The following is a 20,725-nucleotide window of genomic DNA, read 5'->3' as shown; positions in this document are numbered from 1 at the left end:
TGTACCTGCATACTAACCTTCTGTGTTTCATGCACCAGGACCCCCAGATCCCTTTGTACTGTAGCACTTTGCAGTTTCTCTCCATTTAGATAATAACTTGCTCTTTGATTTTTTTCTGCCAAAGTGCATAACCTCACACTTTCCAACATTATATTCCATCTGCCAAATTTTTGCCCACTCACTTAGCCTGTCTATGTCCTTTTGCAGGTTTTTTATGTCCTCCTCACTCACTGCTTTCCCTTCCATCTTTGTATCGTCGGCAAACTTGGATACGTTGCACTCGGTTCCTTCCTCCAAATCATTAATATAGATTGTAAAGAGTTGGGGTCCCAGCACTGACCCCTGCGGAACACCACTAGTTACTGATTGCCAACCCGAGAATGAACCATTTATCCCAACTCTCTGTTTTCTGTTAGATAGCCAATCTTCCACCCATGCCAGTATAATGCCCCCAATCCCATGATTTTGTATCTTGTGCAGTAATCTTTTGTGTGGCACCTTGTCAAATGCCTTTTGGAAGTCCAAATACACCACATCCACTGGTTCCCCTTTATCCACCCTGTTTGTTACGTCCTCAAAGAATTCGAGCAAATTTGTCAAACATGACTTCCCCTTCGTAAAACCATGCTGACTCTGTTCGATTAAATTATGCTTATCCAAATGTCCTGTTACTGCTTCCGTAATAATGGCCTCCAACATTTTACCAACCACAGATGTTAGGCTAACTGGTCCTTAGGTAAGGAGACCAAAACTGTACACAAGGGGAGGGAGCTGATTGAGGCCGGTGTCGGGAGGAGCAGAGAGCGGCGGTACAGTGAGTACTGAAACTCACTTTCGCGGGTTTTTTTTTACAGAGGCTTACCAATCTCTCAGACCGGCGGCGGCATTCCGGAGCCATGGCATGATTCAAAAAGTGACGCGGGCAAGAAGAAGCAGCTAATTGGGTGAGTACGGTCAGGTGAGTATTCATACTACTCTATAGTTTGACAGTTAAGATTAATAGTTTATAAAATTTAGAAGGCCTTAATTTTTGTGGTTATATTTTCTAAGGGCTCTGTTGTGTATTGGGGTGTGCTAGTAACCAAGGGCCCTTGAGTATATCATTTAATTGTAGTGTAATTAGTGGTATTGATTTGATTTATATTAATTTAAATTAATTAAAAGGTAAGTCATGGCAGGACAGCTCGGCCCCATGGCATGCTCCCCCTGCACTATGTGGGAAATCAAGGACATTTCCTGTGACCCTGACTACCATGGGTGTGGGAAGTGTATCCAGCTGCAGCTACTGACAGACCGCATTGCTGCGCTGGAGCTGCGAATGGATACATACTGGAGCATTTGCGATGCTGAGGACATCGTGTATAGCATGTTTAGGGGGTTGGTCACACCGCAGGTAAAGGCTGCACAGGCAGGAAGGGAATGGGTGACCACCAGGCAGAGTAGTAGGCGCAGGCAGGTAGTGAAGGGGTCCCCTGTGGCCATCCCCCTCTCAAACAGATATACTGCTTTGGATATTGTTGAGGGAGATGGCTTATCGGGGGAAGGCAGCAATAGTCAACTTCCTGTCACCATGGGTGGTTCTGCTGCACAGGACAGGAGGAAAAAGAGTGGGAGAGCTATAGCGATAGGGGATTCTCTTGTAAGGGGAATAGATAGGCGTTTCTGCAGCCGCAAATGAGACTCCAGGATGGTATGTTGCCTCCCTGGTGCAAGGGTCAAGGATGTCTCGGAGTGGCTGCAGGGCATTCTGGAGGGGGAGGGTGAACAGCCAGTTGTCATGGTGCATATAGGTACCAACGATATAGGTAAAAACGGGGATGAGGTCCTAAAAGCTGAATATAGGGAATTAGGAGATAAATTAAAAAAATAGGACCTCAAAGGTAGTAATCTCAGGATTGGCACCAGTGCCACATGCTAGTCAGAGTAGAAATAGAAGGATATTTCAGATGAATACGTGGCTAGAGGAATGGTGCAAGGGGGAGGGATTCAAATTCCTGGGACATTGGAACCGGTTCTGGAGGAGATGGGACCAGTACAAACTGGACGGTTTGCACCTGGGCAGGACCGGGACCGATGTCCTAGGGAGTGTTTGCTAGTGTTGTTGGGGAGGGTTTAAATTAAAATGGCAGGGGGTTGGGAACCTGTGCAGGGAGACAGAGGAAAGGGAAGCAAGGATAGAAGCAAAAGACAGGAAGGAGAAAAGCAAAAGCAGCAGTCAGAGAAATCAAGGGTTTAAAGCTAACATGGCCACAGTAAATAATAATTCTAAATTTTAAAAAAACAAGCCTGAAGGCTTTTTGTCTTAATGCAATGAGCATTCGTAATAAGGTGGATGAATTAGCTGTGCAAATAGATGTAAACGGATATGATATAATTGGGATTACGGAGACATGGCTCCAGCGTGACCAAGACTGGGAATTCAACATCCAGGGGTATTCAATATTCAGGAAAGACAGGCAAAAAGGAAAAGGAGGTGGGGTAGCATTGCTGGTTAAAGAGGAGATTAACACAATAGTAAGGAAGGATATTAGCTTTGATGATGTGGAATCTGTATGGGTAGAGCTGACAAATACCACGGGGAAGAAAACGTTAGTGGGAGTTGTATACAGACCCCCAAACATTAAAGCTGAGGTTGGGGATGGCATTAAATGGGAAATTAGAGATGTGTGCAATAAGGGCACAGCAGTTATCATGGATGACTTTAATCTACATATAGATTGGGTTAACCAAATTAGTAACAATACTGTGGAGGAGGAATTCCTGGATTGTATACAGGATGGTTTCCTGGACCAATATGTCGAGAAACCAACTAGAGATCAGGCCATCTTAGACTGGGTATTATGTAATGAGAAAGCATTAATTAGGGAGTGGAGCGATCATAATATGATCGAATTCTTCATTAAGATGGAGAGTGAAGTTGTTGACTCAGAGACTAGGGTCCTGAATTTAAATAAAGGAAACTACGATGGACAAGTGCGAAGTTATCCACCTTGGGTGCAGGAACGGGAGGGCAAATTATTATTTAAATGGCAATAGATTGGGAGAGGGGGAAGTACAGAGAGACCTGGGTGTTCTTGTACACCAGTCACTGAAGGCGAGCATGCAGGTGCAACAGGCGGTCAAGAAGGCAAACGGTATGCTGGCCTTCATAGCAAAAGGGTTAGAATACAGGAACAGGGATACCTTGCTGCAGCTGTACAGGGCACTGGTGAGACCACACCTCGAGTACTGTGTACAGTTTTGGTCGCCTCATCTGAGGAAGGATGTTCTTGCCATGGAGGGGGTGCAGCGGCGATTCACCAGGCTGATACCAGGAATGGCGGGAATGACCTATGAGGAGAGACTATGTAGTTTAGGGATGTACACACTGGAGTTTAGAAGATTGAGAGGGGACCTCATAGAAGTGTATAAAATTCTGACAGGTCTAGACAGACTGGATGCAGAAGGAATGTTTCCCTTGGCGGGTGAGAACAGAACTAGAGGACATAATTTAAGGATAAGGGCTAAACCATTTAGGACAGAGATGAGGGGGAATTTCTTCACTCAGAGAGTGGTGAACCTGTGGAACTCATTGCCACAGAGGGCAGTGTACGCCAGCTCATTAAATATATTTAAGAGGGAATTAGATATATTTCTACGGGCAAAAGGGGTTAAGGGTTACGGAGAGAAGGCGGGGACGGGATACTGAATTAAAGGATCAGCCATGATCTCATTAAATGGCGGAGCAGGCACGAAGGGCCGAATGGCCTACTCCTGCTCCTATCTTCTATGTATCTATGTATCTATGTATGAGGTGCGAGTTGGCTAGGATGGATTGGGGAACGTTACTTAAAGGGTTGACGGTGGATAGGCAATGGCAAACATTTAAAGATCGCATGGATGAACTACAGAATTTGTTCATCCCTGTTTGGAATAAAAATAACACAAAGAAGGTAACTCAACCGTGGCTAACAAGGGAAATTAGGGATAGCATAAGATCCAAGGAGAGGACATATAAATTGGCCAGAAAAAGCAGCAAACCTGTAGATTGGGAGCAATTTAGGATTCAGCAAAGGAGGACAAAGGGATTAATTAAGAGGGGGGAAATAGAGTATGAGAGTAAGCTTGCAGGGAACATAAAAACTGACTAACTGTAAAAGCTTCTATAGATATGTGAAGAGAAAAAGATTGGTGAAGTCAAGCATAGGTCCCTTGCAGTCAGAATCAGGGAAATTTATAATGGGGAACAAAGAAATGGTCAAACCAATTAAATACATACTTTGGTTCTGTCTTCGCAAAGGAGGACACAAATAACCTCCCAGAGATGTCGGAGAACATAGGGTCTAATGAAAAGGAGGAACTGACTGAAATCAGTATTTGTAGGGAAATTATGTTAGGGAAATTGACGGGATTAAAGGCTGATAAATCCCCAGGGCCTGATAATCTACATCCTAGGGTACTTAAGGAAGTGGTCCTAGAAATAATAGATGCATTGCCGGTCATCTTCTAAAATTCTATAGACTCTGGCACAGTTCCCATGGATTGGAGGGTAGCTAATGCAACCCCACTATTTAAAAAAGGTGGTAGAGAGAAAACGGGGAATTATAGACCGGTAAGCCTGACATCGGTAGTGGGGAAAATGCTAGAGTCTATTATAAAAGATGTAATAGCAGAGCACTTGGAAAACAGTGACAGGATTGGACAAAGTCAGCATGGATTTGCAAAACATAAATCGTGCTTGACTAATCTACTGGAATTTTTTGAGGATGTAACTGGTAAAATAGATAAGGGAGAACCAGTGGATATGGTGTATTTGGACTTTCAGAAGGCTTTCAATAAGGTCCCGCATAAGAGATTAGCGTGTAAAGTTAAAGCACATGGGTTTGGGGGTAAGGTACTGACTTGGATAGAGAACTGGTTGGTAGACAGGAAGCAAAGAGTAGGAATAAACAGGTCTTTTTCCGAGTGGCAGGCAGTGACTAGTGGGGTACCGTAGGGATCGGTGCTAGGACTCCAGCTATTCACAATATATATTAATGATCTAGACAAGGGAACTCGATGTAATATCTCCAAGTTTGCAGATGCGACAAAGCTGGGTGGGCATGTGTGCTGTGAGGAAGATGCCGGTGGGCATGTGTGCTGTGAGGAGGATGCCGAGAAACTCCAGTATGATTTGGACAGGTTGGGTGATTGGGCAGATGCATGGCAGATGCAGTATAATGTGGATAAATGCGAGGTTATCCATTTTGGTGGCAAAAACAGGAAGGCAGATTATTATCTGAACGGCAACAGATTGGGAGAAGGGGAAGTGCAACGAGACCTGGGTGTCCTTGTGTACCAGTTGCTGAAGGTAAGCATGCAGGTGCAGCAGGCGGTTAAGAAGGCAAATGGTAAGTTGGCCTTCATAGTGAGAAGATTCGAGTACAGGAGCAAGGATGTCTTTCTGCAGTTGTACAGGGCCTTGGTGAGACCACACCTTGAGTATTGTGTGCAGTTTTGGTTGCCTTATCTGAGGAAAGATGTTCTTGCCATGGAGGTAGTGCAGCGAAGATTCACCAAACTGATACCTGGGGTGGCAGGAATGATGTATGAGGAGAGTTTACATAAGAACATAAGAAATAGGAGCAGGAGTAGGCCAATCGGCCCCTCGAGCCTGCTCCACCATTCAATAAGATCATGGCTGATCTGATCCTAACCTCAAATCTTCTATCACTCTGCATCCACCCGAACCCATGTGATCTCCCGGGAAAGGCGAAAAACCAGATAAAGACCCAATGGCCAATTTGGGAGAAAAAGATCTGGGAAATTCCTCTCCGACCCATCTAGGCGATCGAAATTCTTCCAGGAGATCACTCTGTCCCTATATTTTCTACAGTACTTACCTTCTGTAAAGGCGATCTCCACCCCAGCCAGGAACAGGAATAAAACCATCTCCTGAAATCTAACAACAGAATTAGAACACAGTAGGTGCAGAACAAGGCTACACGGCCCCTGGGCCCGCTCCACTACCCACAGGGCCATGACCATTCCGAACCTAGACTCATGTCCAATTTCCTGCCCGCTCCCCGTAACCCTTAATTCCCTTTACTTCTAGGAAACTATCTATTTCTGTTTTAAATTTATTTAATGATGTAGCTTCCACAGCTTTCTGGGGCAGCAAATTCCACAAACCTACCACCCTCTGAGTGAAGAAGTTTCTCCTCATCTCAGTTTTGAATGAGCAGCCCCTTATTTTAAGATTATGCCCCCTAGTTCTAGTTTCACCCATCATTGGGAACATCCTCACCGCATCCACCCGATCAAGCCCCTTCACAATCTTATATGTTTCAATAAGATCGCCTCTCATTCTTCTGAACTCCAATGAGTAGAGTCCCAATCTACTCAACCTCTCCTCATATGACCACCCCCTCATCCCCGGGATTAACCGAGTGAACCTTCTTTGTACTGACTCGAGAGCAAGTATGTCTTTTCTTAAGTATGGACACCAAAACTGTATGCAGTATTCCAGGTGCGGTCTCACCAATACCTTGTACAACTGCAGCAATACCTCCCTGTTTTTATATTCCATCCCCCTAGCAATAAAAGCCAACATTCCATTGGCCTTCTTAATCACTTGCTGCACCTGCATACTAACTTTTTGAGTTTCGTGCACCAGGACCCCCAGATCCCTTTGTACTACAGTACTTTCCAGTTTCTTGCCATTAAGATAATAACTTGCTCTATGATTTTTCCTGCCAAAGTGCATAACCTCACACTTTCCAGTATTGTATTCCATCTGCCAAATCTCTGCCCACTTACTTAGCCTGTCTATGTCCCCTTGCAGGTTTTTTATGTCCTCCTCACTCACTATTTTCCGTCCCATCTTTGTATCATCTGCAAACTTTGATATGTTACACTCGGTCCCCTCCTCCAAATCGTTAATATAGATTGTAAAGAGTTGGGGACCCAGCACTGACCCCTGCGGAACACCACTAGTTACTGGTTGCCAATCTGAGAACGAACCATTTATCCCAACTCTCTGCTTTCTGTTAGAGAGCCAATCCTCCACCCACGCCAGAATATTACCCCCAATCCCGTGATTTTTTATCTTGAGCAATAATCTTTTGTGTGGCACCTTGTCAAATGCCTTTTGGAAGTCTAAATACACTACGTCCACTGGTTCCCCTTTATCCACCCTGTATGTTACTTGCTCAAAAAACTCCAGCAAATTTGTCAAACATGACTTCCCCTTCATGAAACCATGCTGAGTTTGTCCTATTAAATTATGTTTATCCAAATGTCCCGTTACTGTCTCCTTAATAATGGCCTCCAACATTTTACCAACCACAGATGTTAGGCTAACAGGTCTATAGTTTCCAGCCTTCTGCCTACTACCCTTTTTAAATAAGGGTGTTACATTAGCAGTTTGCCAATCTGCCGGGACCTTTGCTGAGTCCAGTGAGTTTTGGAAAATTATTACCAATGCATCCACAATCCCTACCGCTACTTCGCTCAAGACCCTAGGATGCAAGCCATCAGGTCCAGGGGATTTATCCGCCTTGAGTCCCATTATTTTACCAAGTACCACTTCCTTAGTGATTTTAATCGTATTTAGTTCCTCCCCCCCCTAGAGCCCCCTGTTTGTCCAGTGTTGGGATATTCTTAGTGTCCTCTACTGTAAAGACTGATACAAAATAATTGTTCAGTGTTTTTGCCATCTCCATGTTTCCCACCATTAATTTCCCGGTCTCATCCTCTAAGGGACCAACATTTACTTTAGCCACCCTTTTTTTATATAACTATAGAAACTTTTACTGTCTGTTTTTATATTTTTTGCTAATTTACTTTCATAATCTATCTTCCCTTTCTTAATCAATCTTTTAGTTATTTTTTGCTGTCTTTTAAAGACTTCCCAATCTTCCATCCTCCCACTAGATTTGGCTACCTTATATGCCCTTGTTTTTAGTCGGATACTATCCTTAATTACTTTACTTAGCCACGGATGGCTATCTTTTCTTTTACACCCTTTTTTCCTCAGTGGAATATATTTTTTTTGGAAGTTGTCAAATAACTCCTTAAATGTACACCACTGATCATGTACCGTCTTACCCTTTAATCTATTTTCCCAGTCCACTCTAATTAATTCCGCTCTCATACCTTCATAGTCTCCTTTATTCAAGCTCAGCACGCTTGTTTGAGATCCAACCTTCTCACCCTCTAATTGAATATGGAACTCAACCATGTTATGGTCACTCATTCCAAGGGGATCCTTTACTAGGACATTTTTAATTAATCCTGTCTCATTACACAGGACCAAATCTAAGGTTGCTTGCCCCCTGGTTGGTTCAGTTACATACTGCTCAAGAAACCCATCCCTAATACACTCAATGAACTCATCCTCAAGGCTGCTCTGCCCAATTTGATTTGTCCAGTTAATATGATAATTAAAATCCCCCATAATTATAGCTGTTCCCTTATTACAAGCCTCAACTATTTCCTGATTAATACTCCGTCCAACAGAGTTGCAACTGTTCGGAGGCCTATAGACTACACCCACTAGTGTTTTTTTCCCCTTATTATTCCTTATCTCCACCCAAACTGTTTCACTATCCTGCTCCTTTGACCCAATATCATTTCTCTGTATTATAGTGATTCCTTCCTTTATTAACATAGCCACCCCACCTCCTCTCCCTTCCTGCCTGTCCTTCCTGATTGTTAAATAACCTGGTATGTTTAATTCCCAGTCATGGTCACCCTGCAGCCATGTTTCTGTAATGGCCACAAGATCATACCCATATGTCATTATTTGTGCCGTTAACTCATTCATTTTGTTACGAATGCTACGTGCATTCAGATAAAGAACTTTCAAATATGTTTTGTAACACTTAGTTCCTGTTTTTTCCCTTTTTAGTACTTTACTTTTCACTCCATACCTTCTGTCCCTTCCTGACACATTCTGTTTTTTAATTCCCCCACTGCTACCTAAGTCTATGACCTTCTCTGTTGTCATTTCTATTATTTGCTCTCTAGAAACCTCCCCCCCACTAATTAGTTTAAAGCCCTCTCTACAACCCTAGTTATATGATTCGCCAGGACTCTAGTCCCAGCACTGGCCAAGTGGAGTCCGTCCGAACAGAACAGCTCCCTCCTGTCCCAGTACTGGTGCCAGTGTCCCAAGAAGCAAAACCCATTTCTCCCACACCAGTCTTTGAGCCACGCATTTAACTCTTTAATTTTATTTATCCTAGCCAAATTCGCTCGTGGCTCAGGTAATAACCCAGAGATTATTACCCTTGAGGTTCTGTTTTTTAATTTGACCCCTAGCTGCTCATACTCCTTTAACAGAACCCTCTTCCTTGTCCTATCTACGTCGTTTGTACCAACATGGACCACGACAACTGGATCCTCCCCCTCCCACTCCAAGTTTCTTTCCAGCCCAGAAAAGATGTCCTTAACCCTGGCACCAGGCAGGCAACACAGCCTTCGGGACTCCCGCTCTTGACTGCAGAGAACCCTATCTATCCCCCTAATGATACTATCCCCTACCACTACAACATTTCTTTTTACTCTCTCCACTTGAATGGCCCCCTGTACCACGGTGCTGTGGCCAGGTTGCTCATCCTCCCTGCAGTCCCCGCTCCCGCCCTCACAGGGAGTAAGAACCTTGATCCTGCTGGACAAGAACAAGGGCTGCGTCTCCTTCAACACTACATCCTGGATCCCTGTACCTTCCTCACTCGTAGTCACACCGTCCTGTCCCTGACCACGGACTACATCTGCAGTAATTAACTTCATAGGTGTGACCATCTCCTGAAACATAGAGTCCAGGAACTTCTCCCCCTCCCTGATGTGTCGCAATTGGGGCAATTGGGCTTATATTCACTGGAGTTTAGAAGAATGAAAGGGGATCTCATTGAAACTTATAAAATTCTAACAGGACTAGACAGAGTAGATGCAGGAAGGATGTTCCCGATGGCAGGGGAGTCCAGAACCAGGGGAGGACAGAGATGAGGGGTAAGCCATTTAGGACAGAGATGAGGAGGAATTTCTTCACCCAGAGAGTGGTGAACCTGTGGAATTCTCTACCACAAAAGGCAATTGAGGCTAATTCATTAAATATATTCAAGGAGTTAGATATATTTCTTAAGGCTAAACGGATTAAGGGATATGGGGAGAAAGCAGGGACAGGGCACTGAATTTGGATGATCAGCCATGATCTCATTAAATGGCGGAGCAGGCTCGAGGGGCCGAATGGCCTACTCCTGCTCCTCTCTTCTACGTTTCTATGTAATACTCCAGGCATGGTTTCCCCAGGGCCCTATATAATTGCAGTAAGACGTCTTTACTCTTATACTCAAATCCTGTTGTAATAAAGGCCAACATACCATTTGCTTTCCTAATTGCTTGCTGTACCTGCATGTTAACTTTCAGTGATTCATGTACAAGGACACCCAGGTCCCTCTGAACACCAACCTTTCCCAATGTCTCACCATTTAGAGAATACTCTGCTTTGCTTTTCTATTTTTCCTACCAAAGTAGATAACTCCTGATATATTGATATGGGATTGCATGAAGATGACTTGATGGCTGAAGATGGCAAGACTTCATCTGAAAAGAGAATCCGGTCTGAATTAAATTTATTATTCACTATAGTGATTTCATTGATGGATTTACCCTTGTCGCTACCCTTGTACACTCGAGTCCTGGACTCTAGGTCAGGCGTGGCATTTGTCAGCTGAATGAAGAGCAGGATTTCCAAATATCACCACCGTACTGACGGAAGTAAATAACACAAATGATTTTTTTGGTGAATAGCATGTGTGCAGCAGCCTTTGCTGAGTATCTCAGAGGAACAGGAGAAGAGGGCATAAAAGGCATACCAGTCAAAGAATTCACTACTCCTGGGAGCGATGTATTGTAACAGAATCAACATAATGAGCATTAAGGAAGGCAGCAATTTTGGGTCCACTGTGAAATTTTGGTTACCTTTAATCTCCAAAGTGATGTTGAAAAATTAGTGGTTCATAACTTTGTATTACTGAACTACTAAGAAAGCTAAGGAAGCTAAGTCTATCCTCATTATAATAATAGATTATGGCGGCAAAATTGTTCTGTGCCAGTAGCACGAAATGAGCTCATACTCGGCAGCAGGTTTTACACCTTCTACCTAAAAGAGAAGTTATTTGTTAAAATGTTTTGAGTTTTTTTGTATTTGAGAAATAAACTAAACTGAAAAATGGCGTTCCCATTTCTAATTCTATGATTTTCATAATTGGTTAACCTGGAGAATATTTAATCTAAAATATCAGTGAAAAACCTCTGGTAAAATTACCCTGTCTTTGTGCTGTGACAGGCCTGTAATTATATTATATGGTTGTGTTTTTTCCTTAATTAAAAATACAACTGCTTTTTAAACCTTGTGTACTATTGAATATATCTATCTACTAAACATCTTTCACTGCTGTTATTAAATGAAAGACAAATTACAATTATATTCATATATTGTGCAAATCAGATGATAAAATTTGACAATACTAACCAGCTTCTGCAGTTCTTCCTGACGCCCACTGTGAGGGTGCACTGCCTGCCATATTAACTGCGTACACTTGAAACTCATACACAGTAAATGGTACTAAATCAGTAACCGTTGTATGAGTCTGTGGTGGAATTAACGCATTTTTATTAGGAGATTCTATGATTGGATGAGGGTTAAACCATCCACTGTCTTGAAAAATGCGCCTTTGAGGAGGATTGTGTAACCCATCTGGTTGTAAAAGTCCTCGCATATAGAGTTCATATCGAATGATTATTCCTAAGAAGAAATTCAGATTAGAAATTTATATTTGCACATTTTGCCTCTTGCTCCTCCCCAAATAAAACTAATACCACATTGTAGTTCTGAGGTGACATTTATCAAGTTATAATTATTAAAATAAATTCAGAATCCTGTTACATGCAATAGGTCAAATCCGACTAATCTAACATATATAACCAGAAGTGCAAATAGAAAATATACATGTGCAGCACATAAGCATGGCGTAGTTTAGATATCTTATAAGTTACCTCATTTTTAAAAGAAGGTAGAAGCAGTAGCAACAAAGTTTCACATCTTTCTAAATACATAATAGGAGATTATTACGTTGATATGAATTATTATTTGTCGCAATTCATTTCAGTTGTAGAATAGGGAAAAGTGAAAGCGTAAGGATTATTTTCACTTGCATTTTGATTTTACTGGGGGACCAACAATTATTTGTAAGTTATTCAATTGCTTACAGTTCAGATTTGCAGGTATTAAACTGCAGATAAACACAAATACAGAAATAAATAGGAAGGTTAGAACATTGCACTTCCTTTCCATATCAGCAAATTCATATATCAATGGATTTTATTATGCTGTGGCGACACGCCACCACTGGACATAATCCGCTCACGGCGGCACAGACAGTCTAAGCAGAAGCCCCCAGCCGGGGGCCCTTTCCTCCAGCAACTTGTTTCCCGCAGGGACAGGCTGCCGGGAGCACTTCCTGTCTGGGAAGTATTTAAGTGGATGTGCGGGCTTTTCTAGTTCCTGTTTGCCATGTGGTCAGAATAAAGCAGTTGTGTTTTCAATAGCTCTGTCTCGACTCCCACGTTTGCCGCGGTATCTCAACACTGGTGACCCCGACGCTCAGGACGAATCCTAAGCTAGCATGGCGGATACAAACGTAGTCACGGTTAAATTACCTGACTTTTGGGAGAACCTCGCCGAAGCCTGGTTCGTTCAAGCTGAGTCCAGATTCCGGCTGAAAGGCATTACAGTCGACGCCACGAAGTACGACTACCTCGTCGCCTCGCTCACCTACGCTACAGTCCCCAAGGTTTGGGCAGCGCTGCAGAATCCACCAACGGAGGGCAAGTACGAGCATCTGAAGGCTGTGCTACTTAAAAAATTTCAAACGTCCTCTTACCAGCGCCACTGCCAACTCCTGGACCTCCCCGGCCTTGGTGACGCTTCACCATCAGACCTGCTTTCCCACATGCTGTCCCTCTCCGACGACAAAAATCCCGGCGCCCTTTTTCGCACGCTTTTCATTCGGCAGCTCCCCGCCAGCATCCGCCCGCTCCTTGTGGAGTCTGACTCCACGGACCTGAATGAGATAGCCGAAAAGGCCGACCGGCTGCTCTCTGCACAGGCCGCTCGCGACGTCGCGCCCGACCTCACGGCAACGACCACGCGGTCTTCCCGGGCCGCTAGGCCCGACCGCCCTACCACTCCGGGTCACTGCTACTACCACACCCGTTTTGGCGCTAGGGCTCGACGCTGCACGCCACCGTGTTCCTTCAAACCCCCCCCCCCGCACCGGCCCCCGCGATGGCCGCGGGGCAGAAGGAGCCCCTACAGTACGTCACTGACGACAGAACCAACCGCCGATTTCTGTGCGACACAGGGGCCCAGCACAGCATCACCCCCGCCTCCGCCCTCGAGATCCAACGCGGCACACGGGGTATCACACTGGCTGCAGCCAACGGCTCTGAAATCCGCACATATGGCACCCGCATGGTCACGCTCGACCTCGCGGGCCGCCGCTACCGCTGGGAGTTCCTGACAGCCAAGGTCCTCTGCCCACTCATTGGCGCTGACTTCCTACGCGCCCACGGCCTCCTTGTCGACATTCCGAGGCACCGCCTCGTCGACATCAACACTATGGCCCCCATCCCCGGCGCCTTTACCCCGGCCCGTTCGGCCGGCCCGACGACCTACTGCCTCGCCAGAGCCACGGACGACTACTCGGCACTCCTAGCTGAGTTTCCCGCCCTCACTAACCCGACCTTTTCGGCCAAAGCCGCCAAGCACGGTGTGGAACACTATATCCCCACCACCGGCCCCCCAGTTTCTGCCCACGCCCGCAGACTCAACCCGGCCAAGCTGGAAATCGCGTGGGCCGAGTTTACCAACATGGAACAACTCGGCATCATCCGCCGCTCCAGCAGCCCTTGGGCCTCGCCCCTCCACATCGCCCCCAAGCCCGGCGGAGGCTGGCGCCCTTGCGGGGACTACCGCCGCCTCAACGACGCCACCACCCCCGATCGGTACCCGGTGCCACACATCCAGGACTTCTCGGCCCGACTGGCCGGACGAACCGTCTTTTCCAAAGTCGACCTGGTGCGCGGTTACCACCAAGTCCCCGTACACCCCGCGGACATCCCCAAAACGGCCGTCATCACCCCATTCGGCCTGTTCGAGTTCCTGAGGATGCCCTTCGGCCTCAAGAATGCAGCACAGGCTTTCCAGCGCCTTATGGACTCAGTCCTCCGGGACCTGAACTTCCTATTGGTCTATCTAGACGACATTCTCGTGGCCAGCTCCTCCAAACAGGAACACCTCGAACACCTTCGCATCCTGTTCGGGCGCCTAGCCCAACACGGGCTCATCCTCAGCCCGGCGAAGTGCCAATTCGGCCTAACCGAGATCGATTTTCTCGGTCGCCACATCACCCCTGCTGGGGCCGTCCCACTGCCCAACAAGGTGAAGGCCGTCCAGCAATTCCCCCGCCCCACAACCATCAAGGGCCTCCAGGAGTTCCTCGGGATGGTGAACTTCTACAACAGGTTCATCCCCAGAGCCGCAGCCCTTATGAAGCCCCTATACGACTCCCTCCGAGGAAAATCCGGCAAGATGGACGTAGCCTGGACCACTGACACGGCAGCTGCCTTCGACGCCACCAAAAACGCGCTCGCCGACGCCACTCTGCTCGCGCACCCGAGGGCCGATGCCCGGGTCGCGCTCACCACCGACGCCTCCGACCACGCGGTCGGGGCCGTGTTCGAGCAGTGGGTCAATGGCGCGTGGCAGCCACTTGCCTTCTACAGCCGCCAACTGCGCCCTCCGGAGGTCAAATACTCCACTTTCGACCGCGAGCTTCTCGCACTCCACCTGTCGGTCCGCCATTTCAGGTTCCTCCTGGAAGGCCGCCCCTTCACCGCGTATGTGGACCACAAGCCACTCACATACGCGATGGTCAAGCACACCGAACCCTGGTCCGCTAGGCAGCAACGCCAGCTCGCGGCCGTCTCCGAGTTTACTACGGACATTCAGCACGTCTCCGGTAGAGACAACGTGGTCGCCGACTGCCTTTCCCGTCCCACCGTCTGTGCGAATCACCTCACGGTCGACTACGCACAACTAGCAGCGGCCCAGCTCATGGACCCAGACCTCCTCTCGGCGGCTACCAGCCTGCCAGGGCTACGCCTAGCCAAGGTTGCGCACGGGCCCGAAGCCACGGCAGTCACGTGCGACGTCTCACTCGGCCAACCCAGGCCGGTCGTCCCTGAGACCTGGCGCCGCCGTGTCTTCGACGTGCTCCACGGGCTCTCTCACCCGGGTTCCCGCGCATCCGTCAAACTCCTCTCCAAGCGCTTCGTCTGGCGCGGCCTTAGCAGAGATGTTCGGACTTGGGCCACCTCCTGCCTCGCCTGCCAACGGGCTAAGGTACAGCTGCACACCAAAGCACCCCTGGGAGACTTTGAGGTACCCAGCCGCCGCTTTGACCACGTACACGTCGACATCGTCGGTCCCCTGCCGCCATCGCAAGGCCAAACTTATCTCCTCACGATGGTCGACCGCTACACACGCTGGCCTGAGGCAGTGCCGCTGACCTCCACCACCACAGCCGACATCGCCAGGGCGTTCGTTAACACCTGGGTTGTGAGGTTCGGCGTACCGGCCGACATAACCTCCGACAGAGGCGCCCAGTTCACCTCCGAACTCTGGACGGCCACAGCACGCAACCTCGGGGTGACGCTCCACCGCACCACGGCGTACCACCCGCAGGCCAACGGACTTTGTGAACGCTTCCACAGGTCACTCAAGGCCTCACTCCGCGCCGGCCTGCAGGACAGTACCTGGACTGACCGCCTACCGTGGGTGCTACTCGGCCTACGCACCGCGGTCAAGGAAGACCTCCAGTCCTCGGCAGCGGAGTTAGTCTACGGACAACTGCTGCGCGTCCCAGGCGAATTCCTTCCGGAGCCTACCAAGTCTTGGTCGGCCGAACAGCAGCGGCTCGACTCTTTCTCTTCCGCTCAACAGTTCGCCCCACTTCCAGTCAACCGACACGGCGAACTCGCACCTCACGTCCCGCCAAATTTACAGCAGGCGCGCTTCGTCTTCGTGCGACACGACGCGCACCGCGGGCCCCTGCGACCCCCGTACGACGGTCCGTACGAGGTACTACAAACCGGGGACAAGGTATTCAAGCTGCGACTCGGCGACAGGGTCGAGACAGTCTCCATCGACCGGCTCAAACCAGCACACACAGAACCAGGGGAACAGGTCCCCGTGGCCCAGCCTCCAGCCAGAGGCCGTCCCCCCGGCAAGCCAGCACAGCCGGCGGCGAACCGCCCGACCCAACCAACCAGACCGGCGACCACTCAGAGCCGCTGCGGCAGAACCATTAGACCACCGTCACGACTCGTCCACTCCTCCTAAGCGGATTCTGGGGGGAGCTCTGTGGCGACACGCCACCACTGGACATAATCCGCTCACGGCGGCACAGACAGTCTAAGCAGAAGCCCCCAGCCGGGGGCCCTTTCCTCCAGCAACTTGTTTCCCGCAGGGACAGGCTGCCGGGAGCACTTCCTGTCTGGGAAGTATTTAAGTGGATGTGCGGGCTTTTCTAGTTCCTGTTTGCCATGTGGTCAGAATAAAGCAGTTGTGTTTTCAATAGCTCTGTCTCGACTCCCACGTTTGCCGCGGTATCTCAACAATGCGTGTATTCAGAAAAGCCGTCTGGAGGTGCTGATTCCTTTTATAAATATGAATTGCATGACCTTGGGACTTGTATTCTCAAAATAATTCCAATACATATCTGCTAAGTATTGAATAGCACCTTAAAGGTACAAATAGTTATCAAGTTAGTGAACATTTTGTTAAAAAAGATTGAATATTATTCATTTGGTTACTTCTTTAACTTACAAAAGCCCTTTCATCACCTTAGCAATACTTCCATCAAACCATGGCAGGATAATATATACCTCATGAAAGCAGTTCTAGCAGCGTGAAAACATTTTTAAAGCCAATGTCAGGCTTGTCCTCTAAGGATACATTTATATTCCTGGCCAAAGAATGATAAAGACTGAACAGTACATTTTACAGAAAGTCAACCAACAACTCAAAAAGAAGAACTCTTGACACTTACCTAGAGGATCAGGACTGTATGTCTTATCATTGTAAATTGTCTGCCTCAGTGTGTGGAGTACTGTCTGATTTTAGTTTGGCAATTGGATAAAGCCAACACAAACAAATAAGCCACTCCACTATAGAAGGAGTGAAAGGAAACACCTCACTACACTTGAATAGCTTTCTCCTGCTGGCTAATGACACAGCAGCATTGGCAGTGATCACCGAGACATTTACAGCCTAGACCATTTTACTTTTTGGCCTACTTGTTGGAGGAAGTATGATCGTAAGTGGAGCCACAAGCATAATCAGGATTTTAGAAAGACTCTCATGTGTGCACTGAGTATTCTTGCTGACTTGGATGTAATACTGGGAAAATAGAACCTACTTCTCTGACCCTGGCTACCTGATTTCCAAGAGACTGCCTACTTTTCCCCGTCCAATTCCTAATCCTCTGTTTGATGCTCTACACAAAATTCATCCCACCTGCCCGATTGGTTAGATTCACTAAAATGCAGTTGTTGAAATCTCCCGTGCAACAATTCTGTCTCATTGTCATTGTCTTGGCTGAGGAAATTCCATTCCCAGAACTTGCTAGCCAGTAGCCCACTTGACCTTTGCAACCAATTAAATCAGTCAATATAATTTCCTGCCCTTCAGGGAGCCACAGTTACTGATGGCTGGCTTGCTGGACCCCAGGGACATTTGATTTGGCTGACTGCAAAGAATGTGGACCACTAGCCAGTAAGTTCTGGCAATAAGCCTGCTACAACCAAGCCAAAGGCAATCATTTCAGACTGAGGTTATAGATAATAGGTAGCTTGAGGCTGGAGTTCTGACTTGGGCCTTCACTCCAATGATCTAGGTCTTGGTCTCTGGAGTGAAGGTCTGAGGAGTAGCTCAGGCTACAGACCCACAATTGTGGAATTTGCAGTGAGTACAATCTTAAATGTAGCAGTTACATAGAAACATAGAAGATAGGAGCAGGAGTAGGCCATTCGGCCCCCCGAGCCTGCTCCGCCATTTAATGAGATCATGGCTGATCATCATCCAAATTCAGTCCTGTTTGCCAACTAATTCTCTATCGAAGTCAGTACCTTACCCCAATCCCATGAGCCTTAACTTTGCACGCTTATCTCTTATGCGGGACCTTATCGAAAGCCTTCTGAAAGTCCAAATACACCACATCCACTGGTTCTCCCTTATCTATTCTACCAGTTACATCGTCAAAGTTCCAGTAGATTAGTCAAGCATGATTTACCTTTTGTAAATCCATGTTGACTTTGTCCGATCCTGTCACTGTTTTCCAAGTGCTCTGCTATTACATCTTTTATAATGGACTCTAGCATTTTCCCCACTACCGATGTGAGGCTTACTGGTCTATAATTCCCCGTTTTCTCTCTACAACCTTTTTTAAATAGTGGGGTTACATTAGCTACCCTCCCAATCCATGGGAACTGTGCCAGAGTCTAGAGAATTTTGGAAGATGACCAGCAATGCATCTACTATTTCTAGGGCTACTTCCTTAAGTACCCTAGGATGTAGATTATCAGGCCCTGGGGATTTATCGGTCTTCAATCCCGTCAATTTCCCTAACACCATTTCCCTACAAATATTGATTTCATTCAGTTCCTCCCTCTCATTAGATCCTATGTTCCCTGATATCTCTGGGAGGTTATTTGTGTCCTCCTTTGTGAAGACAGAACCAAAGTATGTATTCAATTGGTCAGCCATTTCTTTGCTCCCCATTATAAATTTGCCTGATTCTGGCTGCAAGGGACCTACGCTAGACTTCACCAATCTTTTTCTCTTCACATATCTATAGAAGCTTTTACAGTCAGTTTTTATGTTCCCTGCAAGCTTACGCTCATGCTCTATTTTCCCCCTCTTAATTAATCGCTTTGTCCTCCTTTGCCAAATCCTAACCTGCTCCTAATCCTCAGGTTTGCTGCTTTTTCTGGCCAATTTATATGTCCTCTCCTTGGATCTTATGCTATCCCTAATTTCCTGGTTAGCACGGTTGTGCCACCTTTTTTGTTTTATTTTTATGCCAGACAGGGTGAACAAATTCTGCAGTTCATCCATGCGATCTTTAAATGTTTGCCATTGCCTATTCACCATCAACCCTTTAAGTAACGCTCCCCAATCCATCCTAGCCAACCCGCACCTCATACCATCATAGTTTCCTTTATTTAAATTCAGGACCCCAGTCTCTGAGTTAACTACTTCATTCTGCATCTTAGTGAAGAATTCTATCATATTATGATCACTCCTCCCCAAGGGGCCTCGCATAACAAAATTGCTAATCAATCCTCTCTCATTACATAATACCCAGTCTAAGATGGCCTGATCTCTAGTTGGTTCCTTGACATATTGGTCCAGGAAACCATACACTCTAGGAATTCCTCCTCCACAGTATTGTTACTAATTTGGTTAGCCCAATCTATATGTAGATTAAAGTCACCCATGATAACTGCTGTGCCCTTATTGCACGCATCTCTAATTTCCTGTTTAATGCCATCCCCAACCTCAGAATTACTGTTTGGGGGTCTGTATACCACTCCCACTAACGTTTTCTGCCCCTTGGTATTTCTCAGCTCTACCCATACAGATTCCACATCATCAGAGCTAATATCCTTCCTTACTATCGTGTTAATCTCTTTAACCAGCAATGCTGCCCCATCGCCTTTTCCTATAAATATTTTAAATGGAAAAAAAAGTGTTGTATAGTGCAATATCTTTTATTACAAATGTAACATTTTATTTCAAAGATTTTTGAAGTAAAGGATCGAACCTAAACCTAATCAGGAGTTGGATGGATTGTACAGCACTGGAAAAGCCTACCACTTATGGTGGAATTTAGGCCGATCAGAGTAAATTTTAAAACCACATTGCCTACAAGACAGAACAGAATTTTTTTTTTGAATTATAGGGTTGAATTTCTGTTGGGGGTTCTCCTACTCATCACTGTAACTTCAGTTGAAGAGACGTGGAAATCCCAAAAAACTGGCAATGCCATTTCTCCAGGGTTTCGATGGCTTTTCTTCCAAGGTTAGAATGGATGTGTGGAAGAACCTCTGCAGAAATTCACCCCCATAATGTTATATTTAGCAAAACATTGTGGTGTATTGTACAGTTTCTTTATGATCAACTGGATCTCTGACAATTGTGGAAACCCATCATAACATTTAGAAATATCCAAAACAAGGTGTTGAAAATTCACACAACTGAATTTTCCATTTGCCCAATATGAGTTCACATTCTTTCCCTGTAGGGACGTTCTTAAGTCTTGAAAGTTTAGGTGAAGGTTGCAAGATCCAAGGATTAGTGATTCCCCAAGTATGCAGGAGAGTACTGCTAGAGATAAATGAGCTAAAAAAAAAACAGCTTACCAGCAATTTCCACTCATTTATTGCCTGTGGTGAATGGGGGCGGGGAAAGAGGTTTTTATAGTGGGCAAGTGGCTTCCTTTCAGTAGTTAAGAAAGTAATTATCAGCTGAATTCCAATTGTATGCCTCTTCTGCTGACAGAAATGTTATGTCATGATAGTGGCAGAATCATCAGAAAATGCTCTCCAGATCTATTTTCAGTCAGTAAAACTGCCA

General features: G+C 46.4%; 1 protein-coding gene across 7 annotated transcripts in view; it reads right to left on the bottom strand.

Moving 5' to 3' along the window:
• Positions 1-20,725, bottom strand: part of ush2a (Usher syndrome 2A (autosomal recessive, mild)) — a 1,396,947-nt gene that overhangs the window by 1,043,687 nt on the left and 332,535 nt on the right. For all 7 annotated transcript variants that reach the window (XM_085981146.1, XM_085981156.1, XM_085981149.1 and 4 more), the window contains one exon: positions 11,498-11,770. In XM_085981146.1, the coding sequence (XP_085837272.1) occupies positions 11,498-11,770 (273 nt within the window). The remainder of the gene's footprint in view (positions 1-11,497; positions 11,771-20,725) is intronic.

This window comes from Somniosus microcephalus, chromosome 3 (assembly GCF_052327205.1).
Source record: "Somniosus microcephalus isolate GS21.2 chromosome 3, FLI_Smic_1.0, whole genome shotgun sequence".
Lineage (NCBI taxonomy): Eukaryota > Metazoa > Chordata > Chondrichthyes > Squaliformes > Somniosidae > Somniosus > Somniosus microcephalus.
Note: the sequence above shows the minus strand (reverse complement) of the source record. Positions and strands in the feature narration are given on the sequence as shown.